General features: G+C 35.6%; 2 protein-coding genes and 1 long non-coding RNA gene across 3 annotated transcripts; all 3 read left to right on the forward strand.

Moving 5' to 3' along the window:
- Positions 1-4,377: 4,377 nt before the first annotated feature.
- Positions 4,378-9,052, forward strand: LOC138906394 (uncharacterized). The gene is made up of 2 exons (XR_011413727.1): positions 4,378-4,609; positions 8,748-9,052. It is a non-coding gene; the product is annotated as an uncharacterized lncRNA (long non-coding RNA).
- LOC104107751 (pentatricopeptide repeat-containing protein At2g32630) lies at positions 4,605-7,643 on the forward strand. Its single transcript, XM_009616632.4, has one exon. The coding sequence runs from the start codon at positions 4,714-4,716 to the stop codon at positions 6,532-6,534; it is 1,821 nt and encodes a 606-aa protein (XP_009614927.1). The 5' UTR covers positions 4,605-4,713; the 3' UTR covers positions 6,535-7,643.
- Positions 9,053-13,092: 4,040 nt separating the features above from the next.
- LOC104107752 (fasciclin-like arabinogalactan protein 12) lies at positions 13,093-13,990 on the forward strand. Its single transcript, XM_009616633.4, has one exon. It carries the CDS (start codon positions 13,108-13,110, stop codon positions 13,909-13,911), a length of 804 nt encoding a protein of 267 aa, XP_009614928.1. The 5' UTR covers positions 13,093-13,107; the 3' UTR covers positions 13,912-13,990.
- The last annotated feature ends 9,164 nt before the right edge of the window (positions 13,991-23,154 follow it).

Here is a 23,154-nt window from a genome sequence, read left to right on the forward strand (position 1 = left end):
AATTAACACCTTGTTCTGTGACTTAAGGTCTCGAGCAGCTTCGTAATATGTATTATGACCCGCGGGTGAGGTCGAGTTTGATTTTCGGAAGATTCGGAAATAAATTGAAAGAACAATTCTTATCTAGAAGCTTAAATGGAAAGAGTTGACCGGAGAGTTGACTTTTGAGCAAACGACCCCGGAATAGAATTTTGATAATGTCAATAACTTCGTATGGTAATTTCGGACTTAGGCGTATGTCCGAATTTGGATTTGAAAGTCCGTAGGACAATTCGACGGATTTTGGCGAAAGTTGGAAAATAGACGATTTTCAAAAAAATTCGATCAAAGTTTGAATTTTTGATAACGAGGTCAGAATCTGATTCTGGAAATTAGAATAGGTCCGTTATGTCATTTATGACTAGTGTGAAAAATTTGAGGTCAATCGGACTTGATTCGATAGGTTTCGGCATCGAATGTAGAAGTTGGAAATTTCATAATAGACTAAAGTTTCAAGTGAGTTCGCACAAGACCTAACTTCAAATGATCATAACTCTCATGATACGAAGTGTTATATGGTGTATTACCTACCAAATGAAATATCTTTGAGTCTAGTTTCTAACGCTTCAAACCGTTTGTCATTTGGATATTCCTACAAGAAGTTATTACCAAATTACCAAAGGCTTGAAAAATGTGATTCTGCGACCAATTCTGCCATCGCAGAATAGTTATGCGATCGCGAAACTGCTTCTGCGACCGCAAACTGGTCACAGAATGGACCAGAATAGCCCAGTTCTGGGCATCAATTTTTGCGATCATTGTGCGGCCCGCATACCCATTTTGCGGTCCATTATGCGACCGCAGACCTGCTTTCGTAGGGTTAATTTTTCTATTTTCATAACCCGATCCATTTTAATAAATAGCCTTTGGGGCTTATTTTGGAGTATTTTTCTGAGGGTTTTAGAGAGAGGTAAGAGAATTTTAGAGAGAGAAGGAGGGAACCTAACATTCTAATCATCTAATCTTCAAGAATCAAGGAAGCTAATCATAATATCTTCATCTAAGAGGTAAGATTTAACACCTAGTCTTCAAATTTCGAGTTTGGAGTAAAAGATTGGTGATTGAGAGTATGATTCTTGGGTGTAAGAGTATTATATATATATATATGCTTGTACCAATAAGGTTTATAGGAAGATATTTGAGATCAAATAAGTAAAGATTGGGTTATGAAATGAAGGAAATCTTATAGAAGAACCTTGTAACCAAATTTGCACACCTAGTGTTTGATAAAATACTCAAATGAGCTGAAACCGTAAAAATCTTCCTAATTATGGTTCACTTTTGTTATGTTTCTAAATAGATTGGAGTTGCTAGGATTTTCGGAACCTCGTAGTTATGTAAGGACGGCTCAAGAAAGATTGGAGTCGTTCGGAGGTCACGATGCCTGAGGTGAAATTTTGTGCCATCACGACGCCTGAGGTGGGATTTTGGACCGTGACACAAATCTGCAGAAATCTCATCTTGTGCCGCGTTCAATTCACCTTAGAATATTTCTGCATTTGTCCTATACAACGTGCCATGAGCAACTCCCTTTGAAATCACCAATGATCCCTTGGTGAGTCTCCACTTTTAATTTGCAAAATAGTTCTCGTATCCATCTCGGTCTAAAGCAATTCCTGAGATCAAGTTCATCCGCAAATCAGGTACATATCGCACGTCCTTTAGAACCAATGTGCATCCAATATTTGTCTTGATACAAATGTCACCGATCCCCGCAATCTTTGAGTAACTTGTGTTACCCATTCTCAGAAGACCGAAATCACATGCTACATATCTGCAAAAAAGATCTCTTACCGGTGTGGCATGGTAAGATGCTGCTGTATCAACCACCCATTCCGACTCTAGACCTGATAAGTGCATGCATTCCTCTTCCTCATTTATAAAGAGGACAACATTATCATTGTTTTGCACCATGACGGTTGTGTTGTCGTCATTCTTCTGGCCACTGGTTTCACATTTGCCCTTTCTTGAATTTGGGCAATCTCTTTTGAAGTGACCTTGTTGATCACAATTGTAGCAATTTCTAGCTCTTGATTTGGATCGGTTCTTAGACTTCCCACGAGCTCCGGATCTACCATAGTTGCTCGAACTCCTTTGATAACTCCTGCCTCTACCTTCTGTGATGAGAGCATGTCCTTGATTTTCAGGCTTCTTTCTCATCTTCTCATTGAGTAGAAGAGACGATGTGACATCTTTCAACTCAATGGTAGTCTTACCGTGCAGGATGGTTGTTGCCAGATTATCATACGAAGATGGCGACGAGTTCAACAACAAGATGGCTTTATCTTCTTCCTTGATTTTTACTCCGAGATTGGCGAGCTGTGTGATTAGTCCGTTAAACACATTTAAATGTGACAAAAAATTTGTACTTTCGCCCATGTGTAGGGCGTATAACTGCTTCTTCAGGTACAATTTATTTGTTAGCGTTTTGGACATGTATATGCTTTCTCCAAATACCACGTGCGGTGTCTTCATCAATGATGTTATTTACCACATCATCTGATAAGTGCAACCTGATTGTACTAGCAGCCCTTTCATCCAAGTCAGCCAAATCCTCAGCTTTCATGGTATCAGGTATTTTGACATCACCATCTAGTACCTTGTGTAATCCTTGTTGGATGAGCAGATCTCTCATCCTTCTTTGCGATGTTGAGAAACCGCTATCTACGTCAAATTTTGCTACCTCATACTTTACTCCGGATATTTTTGTTTTTCACTGAGTATAGTAGTATCGACAGTGAATAGTATTTTTGTAAACAAGCAGAACATGTGCTCTGATATCAGTTGTTGGGAATAAATCCCCTACAAAAATAATATTCACAGTAATAAAAGCGGAATAATCACGTAGCACCGAGATACGGTAATTAGCAAGAAAAAAATAACAACAACACCAAGATTTTTACGTGAAAAACCCTTTGAATAAGGGAAAAAACTACGGCCCCGAGACGAGCAACTGATATCACTATTGCAAGGAATTTTACACTTTGTAGGTCCGAGTAAAATACTCCAAAAACCACTACAACATTCAAAAGAAATAACTCTCTTTTGATATTCTCACCTCACTACAATATCGCTCACTCTCTATTTTTCTCACAGACTATTTTCTTATACCTTGTCTGTGAAACCTGACTCTTTCTTTCTATCTTTGTTGGTGTGTGGAAATGAGAGTTGAAGCTCTCATTTTATAGCCGAAGCCTCACTCTCTAAAGCCTATTATATTTGATAATTTGCACACACTTTTCCTTCTTTTTCTTCAATGTTGACAATTCAAGAAAGTTGGCTACTAACCCAAAGAAATTCAACAAAGTTGGCTACCAAATCAAAGAAATTCAATAAAGTTGGCTATCAAATCAAAGAAATTCAATAAAGTTGGCTACCAAACCAAAGAAATTTTCCTTAGGCACATGCCTATTACTTTGGCTATTGAATGAGATGAACCCAATATCCGAATGAGCGCCTGCCTTCATCTCATTGTTTTACATCTGATATATGGCAGTTCATTTTTTCGATTGAGTAGGAAATGACATTAATGAAGTAAATGAAAGGTGATGTTGAGCTTGAACTGTATCATTTGCTAGAACTCTTCTAGTGCATTGCTTTCTCAGAATTTATGAACCAAAACTAATTGCATCTCAGTTTTAAAGAATGTCTCTCACTAAAGACGATATCTTCCAAGGAACAACCCATTCCCCTTGGAATCAGCTTTCAGCATCACTTTGCAGTATGTTCTCTGTTTAAACCATTGCAGTGCCAATCAGTCTCTTTTATTGGGATGTTCGACTTGATTCTGAAAGGGCGTATAGCTACCTTTTTCTTGAAAGATAGTTTAATCAAAAATTAACTATAATATTTTCGGTGATGTTGTCTCTATTGATACCAGATATTACTAAACAAGTGTCGCATGATTTGTTGCAACCATTTATTGGAATAAATCATCATTGGCAAAATATAATTTTTTGTTGAACTTTTTGTCTGGTGAGTCCGCAGAATCATTCAAATGGTTGTTCTCTACAACTTTAAAGTCAATTAAAGTTATTTATTCTCATAACTGATCAAGCTCAAGAAATGGCGATTGTCGATGTCGACTATGTCCGTGGAACATATCTTACGATGCATCATCTCGTTTGCGCTTACTGGAGAATGATAAAATGCGATAGTGTTCTCATCTATCAAGGTAAAAAATAATGGAATTCATTTATGACTGTTTAGGGTCTTCATCTTTCTTTTCTCTTGTCAAAACAAGAATAAGAAAATGCTTTGAAAAAATACACGAACCAGACGTGCAAATTTGAAAGTGAGTTAATGAAGAGGAATAATTATTACACAAATCACTGGCTGGCTAGTGGCTAAGCAGAGCAACATTAAGAGACATCTTTTGAAACAAAAGCGTAAAAAAAATGAGGACTTAATGGAAGTTTCAAAAAGTATTTGGGCCAATTTCAACTTTTTTCAAAACTATAAAATGACGAAACAAACTACACCTTCTGCTCGTTTAAGCATAAACCCCGCCGGAAACTGGACTCTCGTCACCGGAAAACATGTCATCCGTGTCTTCCCTGCGGTAATAGAGGTAATCCTATATTTATTTGACTATTTCGAGTCGACTATTAAAACTTCGAATGAAGCTTCCATTGTAAAAATTACACCTTTATAAGATATTGACTTGTGCACAAAATGTCGACTCAAAAGTTTTACCGAACTGTAAAACAACTTTTTCCCAAAAAACCGAATGAAGAAATTGCCAAATTGATCTCCAATACCCTCATAAATTCGACGTCTATTAGGGAAATTCCTCCTCTAATGTCCCAGCTTAATCCCCAAGTAATTCATCTTGTTCTTTCAAACCCATCTGTCCCTACACAATCTTGCTTAAGCTTCTTTAAATTCCTCCAAAAAGACCTATCTTTGACTCACCAAAGACCCAATCTTGAAGCACATATAGCCTTGGCTTTGCGCTTGCTCGAAGCCAGGAAGTTTGCTGAAGCAAAGAATATTTTGTATGATGTTGCTGCTGCTGATGGGCTGAGGAAACCCTTTTCAGAAATAGCTTCTTTAGTGGGTGAGAATAATGTAGAGCACAAGGTTATGGGGAAGATGTTAGATATGTTGTTTAGGGTTTATGTTGATAATATCAGGTTTGAGGAAGCTCGGGAGGTTTTTGAGTATATGAGGAATGGTGGGTTTGAATTGGATGACAGATCTTGTATGGTATACTTACTTGCTATGAAAAGGCGAAAACAGTATGACTCGTTGTTCGAGTTTTTCGAAAAGATGGTTGAATATGATGTGAAAATTACCGTTTATACGATGACAATGGTTATCGACGGGTTGTGTAAAGTGGGAGAGGTTAACAAGGCAAGAAAGCTTATGGATGAAATGATTAGCAAAGGGGTGAAACCAAATGAATACACTTACAACACATTATTGGATGCTTATATGAAGAAGTCAGATTTTGTGGCTGTGAAAGAAATTTTGAGGCTAATGAAAAAGGATGGTGTGAATCTTGATGTGACAAGTTATACACTTCTGATTGACGGGTATTCTAATTTTGGAAATCTTGAAGATGTTGAGAGATTGTTTAGGAAAATAAAAGAGAAGGGAATAGAGCCAGATGTCCATTTATACTCCTCTATGATTAGTGGTTATTGTAAGTTAGGTGATGTCAAAAAGGCGTTTTCGGTGTTTGATGAAATGGTGGAGAGGGGCCTTGTTCCGAATGCTCACACATATGGAGCTTTGATAAATGGCTTGTGTAAATCTGGACAGATGCAAGCGGCTGAAGTTTTACTTAATGAGATGCAAAGTAAGGGGATTGACGTAAATCGAGTTATATTTAATACAATGATGGATGGTTACTGTAAGCAAGGTAATATGGATGAAGTATGGAGGCTGCAGAGGATTATGGAGGGCAAAGGACATGAGGCTGATGTATATGTTTACAATATAATTGCTACTGGGCTGTGTAGGTTAGATCGGCATGAGGAAGCCAAGACGTGGTTGTTCTCGATGGTGGATCGAGGCGTAGCTCCAAATGAAGTTGCTTATACAACTTTGATCGATATTTATTGCAAGGAAGGAAATTTTGTTGAAGCAAAAAGGGCCCTCCGTGAGATGGAAAGTAAGGGAGTTAAACCTAATACGGCAACATACAATGCCGTGATAGATGGTTACTGCAAAAAAGGTTTGATGAAGGAAGCATATAAGCTAAGAATTCTTATGGAATCTAAGGGCCTGATACCAGATGTCTATACATACACCTCACTTGTACACGGGGAATGCATATCAGGGAAGGTAGACGATGCTCTGAAACTTTTCAATGAGATGCCTACAGAGGGTTTAGCTCCGAATGTGGTGACTTACACAGCAATCATTTCTGGCTTATCGAAAGAGGGCAGATCAGATGAAGCCTTCAGATTGTATGATGAGATGATAGAGGCAGGCCTTACGCCTGATGCTGCTGCATACTCTGCTCTTGTGGGTAGCCTGCATAGTTGACATTTATCTAGTGTGAGAAGTCGTTCTTTAGGAACTTGTAAGTTGTAAGCTTCATGTAAATCAAATTTAGCTAATTGGAGACAATAGCAGACTGTTCAATACATCCTCAAGACATTTTACATGAGCACATTCTGCAGAGATTCGGCAGCCTGGCTTTTTGCTTGTTACTGCAGATCTGAGTGTTGTCCGTGGACATGGTCAGCCATGAACTCAAGGTTGTTGTTTATTTGAGATTCAGGAAAGAGCTAAAGCGCTGCTCAGAGTTAAGCTGCTTGAATTCCTTTCATGGTTTTAGCACAATGACCTTACCTGAGAGGATGATAGGCCTTTAAACCTTCTATTTCTTGAATCTACGTGAAAGACCTATAGCCTGTTTGGCCAAGCTTCTAAAATCAGCTTAGTTTGAGAAGTACTTTTCTCAAAAGTACTTTTAAAAAAAGTGCTTTTAGTGAAAAGCAGTTTGTGTTTGACTAATTAATTTGAAAAGCACTTTTAAGCAGTAATTAGTGTTTGGTCAAGCTTTTGAAAACTGTTTCTAAGTGTATTTTTTTCAAAAGTGCTTCTCAGAAAAGTGCTTTTTGAGAGAAGCTACTTTTTTCTGCTTCTCCTTCTCCTCAAAAGCACTTTTTTTCCTTCCAAAAGCTTGGCCAAACACCTCAATTTTTGGCCAAAAGTGCTTTTGGTCAAAAAAAGCACTTTTGGCCCAAAAAAAAGCTTGGCCAAACAGGCTACTAGACTGATTTAGGCAAGTACAGTCTTAAAAATAAGTTTTGTTTTGTTAGGCGGTCATGATGTCAATATTTTTCTAGTTTACATGTTTTTCCTTTAGGAAACAGTGCTTCCTTTGTCGTCCAATACACTATTTTCTTGAGAATGGAAGAACCAGAACAAAAGAAGTGCGTCACCCTGGAGATGTTGGTGGATGATAGCAAATTTGTAGGTTATGTATCTTTTTTGGCTGAGTGCCCAGTTCTTATCCTAATCAATACCAGAGGCAAGCTTTTACCAAATGCAGGATGTGGTTAGAAGTTGGATCATTCTTGTACAACAATAATGTGATATTAATTGTCAGTTAAAAGAGAACATAATAAGTTGTGTTTCTTGTACCAGATGATGGAAAAGACTCTTCAGCTACGCAGTGTGTTTTAATACTAGGGGTGAAAGAGTAAATGTCAAATAGTTAGAAATCAGCATATCATCTGACAACTTTCTCATTGTGGCTTCTGAGGCGCAAACCTATGCAGCACTCAGTTCAACCATTCAATCTCTGTTCTTTATGCTTGATAAAATGTTGACATAGTGTGAATGTGTGATAAGTCAATATGTTGTATCTTTGTTCCTCGACTTGGATTTGACCCAATCACAACTGTCAACATTGCCGACACTCTCTGCTGATTATTGTACTGGCTTCCTTGTTATTTTCCAGGGCAAGCGGTAAACTAGCGATATATGCATCTTTCTCGTACTTGTTTTCGATATTCTAATTTCATACCTGCTGAAGCAGATGCTCCAGGAGGGATTATAACCTGTTTTGAAGTTGTCTGTAACTGTTGAAAGAACTGAAGGATGAGGTTCTGTTTGTCCTTGTTTTGTTGAAATTATTTTATAATTTTTTGGATTTTTTTTGAAGTGGAGTACCTCTCACAAAACACTTAAAGCTCCAAATTGTCTAGATCACTACCTTTTCTGAAGCTGTCTTTAACTCTCTATCCACGTTTTCTTTTTGCACAAATTTTTTTCTTTGAAAATCTTTATCAAGAAACTTTTTCCAAGAATTTTCCGAACGCCTAATAGTTCCAAATTTTTAGCAACATCATTGGGGTCATCTTATATTATATTAGCTATGAGATATCCTTGTTGCCATTTGAAAAGACTATTTTATGCCTGTTAAGTGTCTGACTAGCAATTCCTCCACTACCCCCCACCCCCCCCCCCCCCCCCAAAAAAAAAAAAAAGGCTTTTCAGGTTCTATAGTTTGATGAAGAACTAATGTTGCTTGTGGCATTTCACTGTTTGCTTCAATTTGTATGCAAATATGCAAAGATTTTGCGGTATGAAATGTTATTTTTCTTGAAAATCATTTTTTCCCCTAACTGTGGTACTTCTCTGCCCCATATGCTCTGCGTTCTATATGCTTTTATAGTGAAGTGAGAAAAGAATGTTGCCTTTTGGACTTGCTTCTGTTTGTCTGAGTATCTTGGCTCCCTTTGCAGATTTTTAGTGATGAGAAGAAATGTTGGATATATGACCAGGGTGAACATTGACGACACTGGTTGGGGAATGGTAGGAGGATAAAATCCATTTAGTGGAGGAGGCAGCTGTTTATATTCCCACTTTGAAGGAGGGGAGTTTCCTTGTAATGGATTTGGCGAGTGTTCAGGTAGTGGATTCCATTTTTTACCTTGATGGAATTTGTCTTCATACTTAACTAAGATACTTCAGCTTGCTTGGGACTGAGGCATTGGTTGTTATAGTTGTTGTTGCTGCTTAACCAAGAAATTCTCATTGCTGCGGTTTATATCTACTGTGTGATGTGACCATGTCACGACCCAAAATTTCACATGTCGTGATGGCGCCTATCTCAATACTAGGCAAGCCGAAAATCTCAATAAACCACCCTTTCTTTTAAATTTGAAAACAAAATAATTAAATTCAGCGGGAGAAATCTCACAATTTTAAATATAACACTCCCAAAATCCGGTGTCACTGAGTACATGAGTATCTAATATGAATAAAATGTTTGACTGATAAAAACCACTGTCTGAAAGTATAGAACAGTACAATAACTGAAGGAAAGAGAGACAAGATCAGCGGACGTCAAGCAGCTACATTGATAATCTCAAATCGATAGTACTCTGAAATCTAACAATCTCTGTGTCCGAAAGCACCTGGATATTGCACACGAGGTGCAGAGTGTAGTATGAGTACAACCAACTCAATAAGTAACAAGACTAACCTCTGGGCTGAAAGCAATGACGAGCTCCGCAGATACAATCCAGTATAAATAATGGTACAAAACGTAGACATGCTTCCAAATTTATCAGTTAAACTCAGTACAAGTGAAATAGATCAATATTGCATGATATGAAGAATATGACATCTCAATAAAAGATCTCCTGTAAATACCGGTCACTCGGTACTGTTTATGGCCAATCCAGCTCAGGGGTGTTCCAACCCGTATATAAATACGCATTGACTGACAATCAGTCACTCAGTACCGTATAAGGCCAATCCAATCCTGGGGTAATTTATCCCCGAATATAAATGATACGGACAAGATCCATGTCCAGGTAACTCATTACAATATAAATACTTCGGGCAAGATCCATGCCCAGGGAAGATCCATCCCTCAATATAAATGTTTCGGGCAAGATCCATGCCCAGGGAAGATTTATCCCTCAATATAAATGCTTCGGGCAAGATTCATGCCCAGGGACTTTTGCACCGGCGGACCACCAGCCGCACCTGCGGAAAAATCCATCGCATGTGCGGTTCTCTCCAAGCTAGCCAAATCCGCTTCTGCGGACCAAATTCCGCTCCTGTTCGACCGCTTCTGCGGTCCACCACACGCTCTTGCGCTCTCACACATGCGGAGACCTTCCGAAATTAGAATTTTCTTTTCAACTCAACTTCGATCTTCCCGAAATTAAATTCCGACTACTCGTACAAGTCATAATACATGAAGTGTAGCTACTCAAGGCCTCAACCACCGAACGATACGCTAGAGCTCAAAACGACCGGTCAAGTTGTTACAGACCAACTATAAGGCGCGTGCAGTACAGTATGCTCCTGCAGTCCTACTTAACACCCCGAAAAAAAAGGGTATGCTCCTATAGAAAAAGTTTTGTTTTGGCGGTATCTTTCTGTTTATGAAATACTAATTGTCTAATTAGCAGTTGATTGAACGTAACAAAAGACCCCAGTACCGGACGTATAACAGGTTCATTTGTAACACTATCTAGGATGGTACATCATATACCAGATAACAGGTTTTTACATTATTGAATTGATCTTCAGAAGTCCAGTGGCCAAAACATGCATATCAAGTACTCCATTTTGCTATCCATTCTGTGGTACTTGTTTACATGATTTCACATAATTCCTACTGCCGCAAGAAAAAGTGAAGGGAAACCAATCGACTTTCTTCGCCGAAATATGTGAACCCAGGGATCATTCACACTGGAGTTATATCGTTTCTATCCTAATCCCTCATCATTCTTGTGTTTCAAGTGACTGTGATATTGTTTTAACTTTAATAGTAGCGCACTTGTAAGGTTAACCACCCTGTTGTCCACAGTAGACTATAATAAGCTTTGCTTTGTAGGTCTCTTGAACTAGGGGATACAAGCCAGCACTTGCATAAAAAGTGTAGCACGAGAGAAACTGAGGAAATGAAGAGACCTCTTCTTTCTTCCCTTTTGTTTTCTAATTATACCAAGGCAAGAATTTTGTAATCGTCTAGCAACTAGTATAAGAAGTGAAAGTTCTTGTCTGATCCAGCTAGGGGTTAAAGGGGGAGCCGCGGACTTAAAATGGAGAAACAAGGACATTATGAATTCATATAGTCTACTTTAATTTGCTTGGAATTGAGGAGTGGTTTGTTGCCGTTAATGTCTAGCAGGGACGGAGTTAGAACATGGGGTACGAGTTTAAACACATAAACCCTGTATTTATATTACGAAATTTATTAAATATGTTTAAATAATTAATTATGCAATCAAAAACTAAGACGAGCTTTCAGTGACAAGTACATAATTCATAAAGTTTAAATCCTGCCTCTCCTCTTAGAAAAATATGGCATCGATGCTTTTACAGATTCAGATTGATGGAATCTCAGCGTCATTATCAAATCATCCTGAAAATTTTAGCTCATCTACTAAAAATGATTGTACTATCCTGTCACGCATTGACATTGCAAAAAGATAGCAGATAACACAACAAATGTTTTGGTGGATTATCATTTGTTATCTTACATTACATTATAATCAGCTGTACCAAGATATTCTAGATAGTGACCAGTGCAGTTGCAACTAAATTAGCCTCCTCTCCAACCATTACCATGATTAATGATTTATGGTTCTCCAGTAACTACATGCAACTTGTAATATAACATTGAGGAGTGTGGTAGGATAGAGGGGATCCTTTAACCTTTAACTAGAGATTTCGGTCTCGAGCCCTAGGAATGAAGAAATTCTTGGCAGAGAGATTTTCTCTTTAGTGACCCCTAAGCAACACGAATTTGGATTAGTTGAGTCAGTAAGTTTCGATTACCGGACGCATAAAGCAAAAAAGAAAAAAAAAATATTTTTCACTAGCTATTTTACTCACGAAGGGGAACCTTGGTGTAACTGGTAAAGTTGTTGTTATGTGATCAGGAGGTCACGGCTTCGAGCCGTGGAAAGTGGAAACAACCTCTTGCAGAAATATAGGGTAAGCCTGCGTACAATAGACCCTTTTGGTCTGGCCCTTCCCCAAACCCTGCGCATATCGGAAGCTTAGTGCACCAGGCTGCCTTTTTCAGCTATTTTACCCTCCTAAAATCACAAGAAGATAAACTGAATGGTATCTACTAGGGGTGTACATGGACCGAGTTGGTTCGATTTTTATCAAAATCAAACCAAACCAACTATATCGGTTTGGATTGGTTCAATTTTGTCGGATTTTTCGGATTTTCGGTTTTTTGTTACTTAAATATTATTTCAGTCTTACTTTGTTAAATATTTGATTAGTAAATATATATTTAGTAAAAATATAAAAAATTGACAAACATATTATCGATTAAAATATTCTTATAGGAGAATTCTATTAGTAACACATAATAGTTATTTTTTTAGTCGTCTGACAATAATTTTTCGTTGATGTGCACTTTCAGGTTAACCGAATCTAGTAATTAAACATAAAAATCAATATGATACCTAAATATTAATAATCACTTCACATTCGAAAAAGATATAAGAATTTAATAAATCTTAACATATGATATGAATATGGAAGAACAAAGAGATAAACGCATTTCAGTAACACTTGATAAGAAAGTGATCATACAACCAATTATTTAAGGTCAATAAATATGGAGCACTTCATATTATATTAAAATTTATATCCCGCAAGAGATTATCAAATATTTTTAGACATTTTAAAAGAAAATTCTATATAAAATCTTAAAAGTATATATAAAAATTATATATTTATATGTCGGGTTGGTTCAGTTTTTTTTACTCAATATCAAACCAAATCAAACCAAATCAAGTCGGGTTTTTTAATCGATTTGGTACGGTTTTTCGATTCGGTTTGTATCTACTAAGGAATTTACTTCACTTCTCCAGCTGTTAGCTGCTTTATAACAGTACAGAAACATATAAATTCTCAGCTCACCTTAAATTGCACCTTTTCACCTAACAATTGCTTTCATCCCAATAACCCCACAAACTTCTTCCCTGAACCTCTTATCCCATCTTTTTTGTTTTCTTAATTAATTTTAGAGCAAGAAATTCACCCCCCTCATTATAAAAGTGGAGCACATTCTCCTTCTCCCTCCATCTCACAACTTCAAATTAAGCTAAATCAAGAAAAATGAAACCAATATTTGTGTCACCTCTTCTTTTCTTGTTCTTCTTCTTGCTCCAATGCACTTGTATTTTCACTCAAGCTCCTGCTATGTCACCAATGCCACCAGCTCCATCATCTCCTCCTGCACCAATATCGCCCCCAGCTATAGTCTCTGCTCCCGCTCCAGGGCCACCTGGTCCGCCAAATGTGGTAAAAATCCTCGGAAAAGCTGGTCCATATTCGACGTTCATCAAATTATTACAAATCACTCAAGAAATTGGCGAAATCACCTCATTACTAAACAACTCCAACAGCATAACAATGTTTGTTCCATCAGATGGCGCTTTTTTGAACCTCAAAATTGGCACTCTCAACTCTTTCAGTGATCAGCAGAAAGCTGAATTGGTTAAATTCCATATTCTCCCTTCATATTTCTCCCTATCACAGTTCCAAACTGCTAGCAACCCTTTACATACACAAGCTGGTGGAACCACTAATCGCGAATTCCCAATCAACATAACCACAAACGGGACAGCAGTGAACATAACAACTGGAATTGTGAATGCAAGTGTGTCCAGTACAATTTACACTGATAATCAGTTAGCTATTTATCAAGTTGACAAAGTGCTTCTTCCTTTGCAATTCTTTGTACCACCAGCACCTGCTCCAGCACCATCAAAGCCGAAAAAGAAGGATCCTTCTTCGGATTCTGCATCTGTTAATGTTGTTTCATCTGGTGCTACTTCACTTCTTCCCCACATGATGTTTCGGGCTATGGTCTATCCTAGCTGCTTTTTCTTCTCTGTTTGGTTTGTGTGTATGAGCTAATTAGGGGCAAGCAATGCCTCTATGCTTGTTATGTTGTACATTTAAGTGGAACCTAATAAGATGTTACTTTTCGTGTGTACTCAAGCATGCTTTTGGATATTATGTTACTCCTATGTTTTAAAAGAATTTAAACATCCATAGATAACCTTGTTAACAGGTAATTAACATTACCCTTTTTCCTTTAAGGGGAAGAAAGAAAATTAAGGAACCATAAAATCAAATGCGGCACACTTTCATATCTCTTTCGTCTACAAGGTAAACAACTTAGCTTAGTGCACAAGCACAACGTGTTCAACTAGCTGGCTAGTGCATTGGCCTTATTGTAAGGAGTTCGAAAATGATATATCTCGTGACACCCCATCGTGGCTCCATCAGGGGCGGCCCGACGAGTTTTGTGGCCTGAAGCCAAGTTTTATAAGGGGCCTTAACTTTATTTAAAAAAAATTATTTATTTATTTGAAGTCTATTTTTCTGACGTTCTTAGATACAAATTAATAATGTTCTTTAATCAATAACTCCTAATAAGTCTTTTTTAATTGACAATATAGCTAATCCATTTAACCTTTATTGAGACATTTGTTGATTTTAGGTGAGATTTTATCAATTTTAATTTTAAAAATTTCTTTCCGCTGAAGCGACGGAAACAAGAGTTATTAACATTATTCCATAAGTAATATAGGCATTGAAAAAAGAATCAAATTTTTTTATTTGATAGAGTGTATCAATTAAATTGTTATCTTCTAATTGTACTATTTTTCGTAATATTTTTAATTATAAAAATAAATCTACACCATCGATATCGACTTGATTATTATACTTTAAGGAACATTCAACATTAAGGCAATATTTTTTCAAATTTCTATCATCTAGTGGTCTTAATTTTTACCGCTAAGTATAAAACCAAAAATATTTTCATATGCTTCGAATTGTTCAAATCTATTTTGAAGTGAAAAAATAGCCTTGTCTACTATGTATAAAGTAATCAACTCCAAAGGACTCTTCAAAAGATTTTGAGATTTTATTATCAGCATTCTCGTCTAATTGTTACTTCCTATATATCATACGTTTCTTACGAAACTCGGGTTCAATATTCATTTCAAGTGCAATTTTCTTAGCAGGAATCATAGCATTTGCAAATCCTTCTTCTCTATACTTGTTAAAGAAAGAAAGTAATTTTTTCACTTCACAAAACTTTTTTTTAAACTTATACATAGCCTATTATGTATAACAAAAAATAAGCCCCGCAAATATGGGGCCTAAAGCAGTTGATTTACTTGATTTATGGAAGGCCACCCCCGCTCCATATATATTAGAACAGAACTTTGCATGTGCAATCAAACACACCATGCATTCTCCACCGGTGAGATATAACCTACGGATGTGTTTGGCTATTGGCAATAAACAGTAGATATTGAATTAAAATTCAGTCATGAAATGTGAAAAGAATAAAAAAATGTGTTAATCTGTTAAATGCTATTCCCAACTTCCTCTATATATGCGTAAAAACTGCTAAATGACCTGCCAGTGGCCAAAAGAATTAACCTATAGGGAAAACTTTTCATGCATATTAAATTCGCGTTTAACAAGTAATAGTGTAAAACACTGTTCGATTTTCCCTTCCGAAAGTTGAGGTAGTAATTTTCCAAAATTCTTACTGTAGGAGAGCAAAACCCTTGATCGTCAAATTCTTCTTACTTCCATTGAACTTATCTAGAAGATTAACCTGAAAATCCCCCTAAACATTGACAAACACAAGCACATGTTAGAAAAAATGACTGATATAGAGAATACAGGTTTGCAGATATAAAATTTGATTTGATCTTGTGGTAAAGTAAAAAAAAGAAAAACAAAGAGATTAAATATTAGAAAATACTAATTGATGACCATGCACTTTGCAGTCTCTTTAGACAAAATATGGTTAATCTTTGATTAAAAAAGATCTTTTCATACACTCTGGAGGCTTGAAAGTGTTTTGTTCTTAATAAGGGATCTTGTTTAATTTCTCTGTTTCAATAGTGTTGCTTTCACCAAGACTATTAGAATAATCAGCTTATTTTTGAATTCAAAAAGCACTTTTGAACAACAATTTGTATTTGGCCAAACTTTTCAAAAAGTGCTAAGGACACGAAGAGAAGTACTTAATAGTTAATATTATATAAATAAATAAATAATCACAAATATTTATTATTAAAGACAGTAATTAAGTTTTTTATTTTATTTAAGTAAAATATAAAAATAAAATTGAAAAGTACTTTATTCTTTCAAGATGATTTAAATATATCAAAAAACCATTCAACAAATATGAAAGTTCACTCCAAAAGTCATTATATATTACTTAATAGTTTAAACTAAGTAAGATTATTTTGGTATATACAATACTTTGCTAAGGGTATTTTTTTTTTTTTGGAAAAAAAATTCAAAACTGCTTCGCTTGTGGGGAGAAACTAATTTTTCTGCTTCTCCAGAAGTACTCCCCCCCCCCCCCCCCCCCCCCCCAAAAAAAAAGCTTGGCTAAAGACCTCAAGTTAAGAAAAAAGTGTTTTTTTTTTAGAAAAAAATATTTTTGACCTTGAAAGAAGCTTGGCCAAACAGGCTAATAGTCCGATCCTAAAATATTTGATGTTTTACAAGGAAAAAACAGCCTTTTATTTTTTTCAAATTTATCTTTACTGTTCTAGTCAGTGGAGTGTTAGTAAAAATGCGGATTATATGGATCGTATATTGTACATTAGCCACTCTTTACATGGACATATCCGAAGGATCAATTGCATATCTTTTTTCTAGTAGAATAAGTGTCTCCAGACACTTGAACCACGATGGGATGACGAAATATAATACAGAAACGTGCATGGCGGCTACAGGATTCATCGTTGAAAATTTACACGTATATAAAGTTAATTTTTTATGTACATATATTACCTGTTGAATTTTTTTAATTTCTTTTTGTGTTTATTGTTAGGATCGTGAACCTGGGTAGTACGAAATTTAGCCAAACAACGTTATAATAACAATAACAAAGACAATACAAGTTGATAATAATGACAATTAAATCATATAAAGAGGACACAAATTTAACGTGGTTCGGTCAAAGTGACTTACGTCCACAAGCGGAGAGGAGCAATTTCACTATACCAATAAAAGTACAAAAGAGAGTACAAAATTAGAGTAAATACTCTAATTAATCCCAAATAACCTAAAAGAATAATCTCACAAGATCACTCCAAAGAAAGGGTTCACACAAGTGCTTCCCAACACTCAACTCTCATACAAAATACTCTTAATAAAGGAGGAAGGGAAGAAACAAGAAATGAAGACTCAAATCTTGTTGGTGTGTTTAAAATGAACTAATGGCCTTTCCTTTTATAGGCAAAAAAGCATTGGCCTCTTAGTTGTAAAAGAAAAGATACAACTTGTGCAAATGAAATCCATCACACAATGCTATATTTTTGGGTCCCAAAAAATATTGCCAACAAAGTCTACACTTTGCAAATATACTTATACTTATGTGAGATGGATTCTATTAGCCAAAATATTGGTCATATTACAAATCTCCACATTGGCCTAATTTTGGCTGATATAGTAAATTTGCTTCACCTTCTTTGCAAAAGTCCCAATGGGCATATGTCAAAATTTAATGCCATCAAAATCAAATAAGTTGTCTGATATCGAAACTGTAGTAGGGCCTATAACAGTGAATCCCCAATAAAGTATACAACGAACTAAATCTGTGTGCTTTCATGATCACAAGAGCACCATGAGAAACTTTCAGAACTCCACCTTCACATGCGTACTTGCACCCAAGAGATTCTAGAGTGCCCAAAGAGATGAGATTATTCTTCAAGTCAGGAACATGTCTAACATCGGTGAGAATTCTCACCACACCATCGTGCATTTTGATTCGGACTGTACCTTTTCCAAAAACTTTGCACGCAACATTGTTGCCCATCAAGACAACTCCACCTCCAATAGATTCATATGTGGTGAATAAATCCCGATTGGGACACATATGATAAGAACAACCCGAATCTAAAATTCACTCATTGTTAGATTTGAAACTATTATTAGTTGCTAAAAAATAATTCCCTCAGTCTCATCGGCAGCTACACTTGCTTCGGCAGTGTCAGTATTTTTGTGCTTATTTTTTCTTTCTTTATGCTTTTCTTTATTTTTCAGTTTATAGCATTCAAAGATAATGTGACATTTCTTATGACAATAGCGACACTCTAAATTATTGTATCTGGATATGGAGTCGCCCTAACAAATAAGCCAACTTTCTCTTGAGTTCCACTAGCTTCCCCAGTAATATCACTATCTATCTATTTTTTTGATTTTAAGATCGATTTAATATCCTTATAAGAGATATTATCTTTTGCATAAAGCATAGTATCTCTTATATGCTTAAAAGATGGGGTAAAGAACAAAGCAGTAACACGGCTTGATCCTCATCTTTAATTTCAGTATCTATATTACTCAAATCCATAAGAATGGAATCAAAGGTGTCAAGATGAGAGATAATAGAGGTACCTTCACCCATACGAATTGTATAAAGTTTCTGCTTCAGGTAAAGTCTATTTTCCACCGTCCTCTTCATATATAAAGTTTTTAATTTTCTCACATGCCTTTGGTTGTGGTTTCTACAGAAACTTGACGTAAAACCTCATTTGAGAGATTTAAAATGATACCTGCTTTTGCCTTTTTGTCTATGACGACAAATTCTTCGTCCGTCATTTTATCCGGCTTCTTCTCCTTTTCTTGCAACGCCAAATCTAAGCCATCCTGAATTAGGATAGTTTCCATCTTTAATTGCCACATTCCGAAGTTTGCACTTCGATAAAATTTCTCAACATAAGTCTTTGTTAAAGTCATATTGGCTACTGAAACAAACCCGGTTAGATTCGGCTTTGATACCAATTTGTTAGGATCGGGAACCTAGGTAGTGCGGAATTTAGCGAAACAACGTTATAATAACAATAACAAAGACAATGCAAGTTGATAATAACGGCAATTAAATCATATAAAGAAGACACAAATTTAGCGTGGTTCGGTCAAAGTGACATACGTCTACAAGCGGAGAAGAGCAATTTTACTATACCAATAAGAGTACAAAAGAGAGTACAAAATTAGAGTAAATACTCTAATTAATCCCAAATACCCTAAGAGAATAACCTCACAAGATCACTCCAAAGAAAGGGTTCACACAAGTGCTTCCCAACACTCAACTCTCATACAAAACACTCTTAATAAAAAAGGAAAGGAAGAAACAAGAAATGAAGACTCAAGTCTTGTTGGTGTGTTTAAAATTAATGAACTAATGACCTTTCCTTTTATAGGCAAAAAAGCATTGGTCTCTTAGTTGTAAAAGAAAATATACAACTTGTGCAAATGATATATCCACTACACAGTACAATATTTTTGGGTCCCAAAGAATATTGCCAACAAAGTTTATACTTTGCAAATATATTTATGCTCATGTGAGATGGACTCCATTAGCCAAAATATTGGCCATATTACATTTATTTTTTTATTTTTTGTATCCCCTTGGCAAAAACTTTGCCCACTTACCAAGTTTACTAAATATCTATAAATATTTAACTGTTAATCCAATATTTACAGTATATTAACTTGAAGTAACCGTAGAAATCCATAAATTTTAAATTTTATATCCGCTTTGCATGAGGGCATGAATATTTTTTCATGTCCATTTCCCTTCCTTAATGAACTTTCGTTGAAGGAAGCTGAAAAATTGTTGAGCGACCTACACATCAACTTGTTCACTTTCCTTTTCTTTTTGCAAAATTTTTTCTTATCGTATATTAATCTGAGTGTGTGGTCATCAAATTCTCCTTTAACTCGATAGTGAAATGGACCAAGATATGACAGAGAAACTATACTTAGAATCAAATGGCAGTCAATTTTGATCATTTACCAGATAATTAATAGGTTCTTGTGATACAGCAAGGAATGAAGAAATAATTCTGATGTCGTATGTTAAACACGTATCCATACTCTACATTATTTGTTGAGGAGAATAAAGCTACCATTTATGATAACAAGTATATATGGATTGTTATTTGAAGGATTAACAACATGAAGAAATTACGATCTACAAAATCATGAGATATTTGACGTCAAATAGTGGAGCACTTGAGTATATGAGTGGCGATCAATTTGGAAATTTTCTCATATATATATATATATATATTATATATATATATATATATACTAATTAAAGAGATATATATAACACACTTTCAGAAATTATTCATTTCACCCTGGCAGTTACTTAGTGGGCTCTATCAGTTAGAGCTGTTGGTGTAAAACGCACTACAATTTTTGCATGTTTAGTTTAATAAATTTGAGCACGTTCCGCTAGTGGTTTACTTAAAAAATAATAATCCCTTTTCCTTTTTAACACGTCACGAGTACCCTTAATTATTGGATATTCTTAGTTTCTCGTACTCTTTGGAATTCCTAGGTGGCATTGGATTTGATTGTGATCAAATTTTAAGAAAACTAAACGTTTTAAAAAAAATTGGAAAAAATTTTCATGAGAAATTATATATGTGTTTGATTGATATTTTGGAAATTGAGAACGTTTTAATTTGTTTGTTTAAGATGTCAATAATCCTAAATTTCACATATTTTTCTATTCAAAAAGCTTTTTCCACAGGTCAAAAGGGTAGTAATTTAATGAATATCATTCTTAATGTTAGCAAGAGCAAAAAAAGTTTTTCTCTCACACATCGACAGATTCTACTCTTTTTCTCAATGTTCGACCCTAGCTAAAAGGCGGCCCCATCTTGTCCAACAGGGTAAAATTAAAAGGAGATCAGCTTCTTTGTTTGTTTGTGAAGATTGATCTTGTCATTATTTGTAATAAAAGTCTAAAGTTGTTTATTTACTATTGAAGTTGTTCGAGTTTATCATCCATAGTATATATTTATCGTTAGCAAATTGTCTCGCATGTTAAATATTTCGAGGAAAAATGTTCAAATTTATTCTTCTACTTTTAATTATAGTTTATACTTACTCCCAACCGTCAAAAGCGTAAATGAGACTATTAATTTTCTACTGACAATATAAAATGAAACATAATTCTAAGGACAAATTTGATTGTCGCCGCCGATGAAATTGGAAGGGGGCGGGGGAGGCTACTTACAGCACCGTCCACACTAAATAGTGAATGCATCAACCCAATATTGAGTTCATCTCCCCTTCAAGCTATAAGGAGAAGACTATGTCAATATTTTAATTATAGGGAGGAAAAGAAGTTTGGAAAAGGTTTTCTAAAGGAGACAATTTCAAGTTTGTGAAGAAATATATATTTTTTAAGCAAAGTAGTCAACAATTTACTTTTGAAAAAATTACAAGTTGCTTGTAGTACCGACTAGCATAGCATGTCACTTTGGAAATTTTCTTAAGAAAATACAAATTTCAGCCCCCCCCCCCCCCCCCCCCCCAAAAAAAAAAAACAAATTATAGAATATTCATGGACAAAGTTATGTATGGATATGATGGAGGGATTATAATTCATGGTTTTAATAGTCACCAGATTATATAGTGTATAATTTTTTTTCTTTTTTGTAAATTTTGGCGTATTGCATTTAAAATAGGATATATGGTACATAATTTTAAAAAAAATCAATGTTAACCTTATTCTTAGAGTAATAAAAATAGAAAGATGAAATTAAGGTTTTGTACTCTTTTTAGTGTTTTATCCCCGTAAAAATAATATCCGTTTAAAGTTATCCCTTATCATGTACAATATAAAATAAAATTAGAATTACTATATAAAATTATATCGGTTACTTAAACATAAAATAAAATGCCGATCAAATGAAGTAACAAATAATATACTATTTTCTATCTAATCCCTGGAACCAAAAGACCCCTTAATGTTTTAAGGTATCATATAGTACAAGTTTTTAGTAGTAATTCTTTTGACAAATAAAAATGAAATCAAGAAAAACATAATAGAGGTTGCATTTGATAAATTCACGTAGTTTTTAGTTTCTCGCAGAAATATCGTTGATGTGATATCTTCTAGTGTACATATTTATGATCATGACTCGCAAAGACAGACTTATGTATAACATTGAGGGGTTACCGAATTATGTAAATTTCGGCAAAGATTTTGTATATATATATTTGTATATACCTTAAAACGAATAATTTAAATAACTTGATACCCTGAACACTAAAAGTCTTTAGAGGGCATTGATTAAGTAGAATATTGGTACTCTTGTTATGTTAAAATCCTAAGCCATGTGATGATGACTCTATTTACCCGGAAAAAGGTACAGTTGAATTTGTTCATGGTTTCTAGACAAGTGAATTGATTTGATCCAAAAAGTAATGAAATAACTGATGAAATATAAAATACTTAGCCTTAGAATGTAGATGAAATGACAGAACTGACAAGTCCGGGAACAGAGTTTTCGGACACAATAATGATGAGATCAAAAAGCGAGAAAGCAAAAGGGTATTAAAATTCTGTATAGAATGTAGTATAAGTTAGCTAGAAAATTCCTCCCTTACAATGATCATTGAGCTTATTATTTATAGTTATGAAGAAGGTACTAGGGTCGTGCCCTTCTTTAATGTCAATTATGAGGAGCATTGATGAAGACGTAACAGTGAACATAAATGCCAAATTCTCTATAACGGGTCGTTGCTCTTTAATGTTGTGGAATATTCCTCATTGAATGCTACCGAGCGCCGAGTATTCAATGCCTTCATGAACGTTATCTTTTTCGGTGACACACGGGATATCTGCGTCCGGTTCTTCGTCCTCTCGTCTTAGGTTCCACGCATCCCATTCTTGAGTGGCCACGTGCCATAACATATTTTACCTAATACAGATAGTCCCCCTGCTTTCCGGTGACATAGCTTTGTGTTACCAGGAAGTTGGTAGAAACACTCTTTTGGCGGTAATTACTATAATTCCTTTTGAAGGCCACTGACGGTTGATTAGGCATCTGTCTCTCCACATTCAATGCCTCTTAGCCAAGGATTTAGCCGCCAAAACTTTACTCATACGTATCAACTTCCCCCCTTGTATTTCAACTTTCTTCATCTTATTTCGCCTACTGCGTCTTCATCTTCTTCAAACAAAAACCCTTTTCTCTTTTTCGATGGCTTCCTCCTCAAAACGTACTGGTTCTTCAAAAGGCAAAAACAAAACCGACAACTTTGTCGCTCTAACCGCAGACTCCATACCAAAAAAGACTCAATACCGCAAAG

This window comes from Nicotiana tomentosiformis, chromosome 2 (genome assembly GCF_000390325.3).
Source record: "Nicotiana tomentosiformis chromosome 2, ASM39032v3, whole genome shotgun sequence".
Taxonomy (NCBI): domain Eukaryota; kingdom Viridiplantae; phylum Streptophyta; class Magnoliopsida; order Solanales; family Solanaceae; genus Nicotiana; species Nicotiana tomentosiformis.

Coding starts and splice junctions, on each gene's coding strand:
- LOC104107752 (XM_009616633.4), top strand. CDS start 13,108: ATGAAACCAATATTTGTGTCACCTCTTCTTTTCTTGTTCTTCTTCTTG.
- LOC104107751 (XM_009616632.4), top strand. CDS start 4,714: ATGTCGACTCAAAAGTTTTACCGAACTGTAAAACAACTTTTTCCCAAA.